The sequence below is a fragment of the Vespa mandarinia genome, chromosome 6 (genome assembly GCF_050613455.1).
Source record: "Vespa mandarinia isolate Hongniang chromosome 6, ASM5061345v1, whole genome shotgun sequence".
Taxonomy (NCBI): Eukaryota; Metazoa; Arthropoda; class Insecta; order Hymenoptera; family Vespidae; genus Vespa; species Vespa mandarinia.
In genome coordinates this window covers 6,260,947-6,262,202 of record NC_140815.1, presented here as the reverse complement: position 1 = coordinate 6,262,202, position 1,256 = coordinate 6,260,947, and the positions used below count along the sequence as shown (strand labels likewise).

The 1,256-nt window shown below is 34.5% G+C and overlaps 1 protein-coding gene across 1 annotated transcript; it reads left to right on the top strand.

The window, feature by feature from the left end:
* Positions 1-312: 312 nt before the first annotated feature.
* LOC118441057 (putative salivary secreted peptide) lies at positions 313-1,038 on the top strand. The gene has a single exon (XM_035864965.2). It carries the CDS (start codon positions 377-379, stop codon positions 770-772), a length of 396 nt encoding a protein of 131 aa, XP_035720858.1. The 5' UTR covers positions 313-376; the 3' UTR covers positions 773-1,038.
* Positions 1,039-1,256: the final 218 nt, after the last annotated feature.

Here is a 1,256-nt window from a genome sequence, read left to right as displayed (position 1 = left end):
ATTATTTCGTCTTTTTTATTATGCTTTCTTCGTCTAATTTTCTTATTTATTTTCAACTAAATTGAATACATATCAGAAATATTATATATCATCTTTCGCGATTATATATTATCTTTCCCTTTACTTTGATACGAATAGTTAATATTAAATACAATAACAATAGAATTGATCGAAAATTCTAGATTAAATTCTTGAATATATTACAAGAATATGATATTCTTCGAAAGACTTTCCATAAGTGGATTGTAGATCGATATAGATAACCTCAGATAAGAGAGATAAGGACTTTTGATGTGTATATAAGCGGATCGTTGACGTACTTTCAGCATAGTCGAGCAAATTCTTTAACGAGTAAAATATAACAGTACAAATCAAGATGTACGCAAAAAATTTGTTAATGGTCACCGTCGTGGCGATGGCCGTAGTGGTTATCGCGGGTGTAGAATCAGAATACGTTCCAAGAGCTCATATGGAAGAATATGCTGCCAAATCTCACAATTTAACCATTGGATATAGAAAACCAGGAGACAGGAAAGTCCACGTTCAAAACATTGTAAAGAAATCTTCATGGATGCGAATCGTGACTACTGATGTAACTATTAACACCACTGGTATCATCAATATGGTTGGCGTTTACGATCAAAAGACCGATGGTACAGGAGCTTTTCCTTCTGTATTGAAAGGAGGTCCAGGAAACAGAAATGTCACTCTTCGTTTTAAGAGTCAAAGAAGCCACGGTATCAACTTCGTTGTTGAAGTTTATGCACGCTAATATAAAGGAGAGAATATTGCTGCTGAACCCGTAAAATTATTTATAATATTATTACAACAATGTTACGTTCCAATCATAATATTTCTTTCGCCAATGTATCAACAAATATAACGAGTAAATAATTTCACTGTTAATTATATTACATCATTGTCAAAATTGTTTGTTTTTGACCGCGTGATTGGAAATGAAATAAAACACGAACAAGAACACGTGGCTCTGATTATCCTAGAATTTAAATTGGAAATAAACACCGATGTTGCTTTTGATATCTTTGCGAGATTAATTGGAAATGGCCCTTTGTAAATTTATCCGATCCGGTAATTTAATCGCACGAGATGGAAAATGCATCGAGATGTTCTGGATTCTCTGCTCTTCGTTACTTTCGAGAAACGAGAGACGTTTGCGCACGAGGTAGCGTCGATAATAATGCGATTAACGCGAAGGGACAGAGATCCGGGAGAAAAACAGAACGAGAAGAATTCGC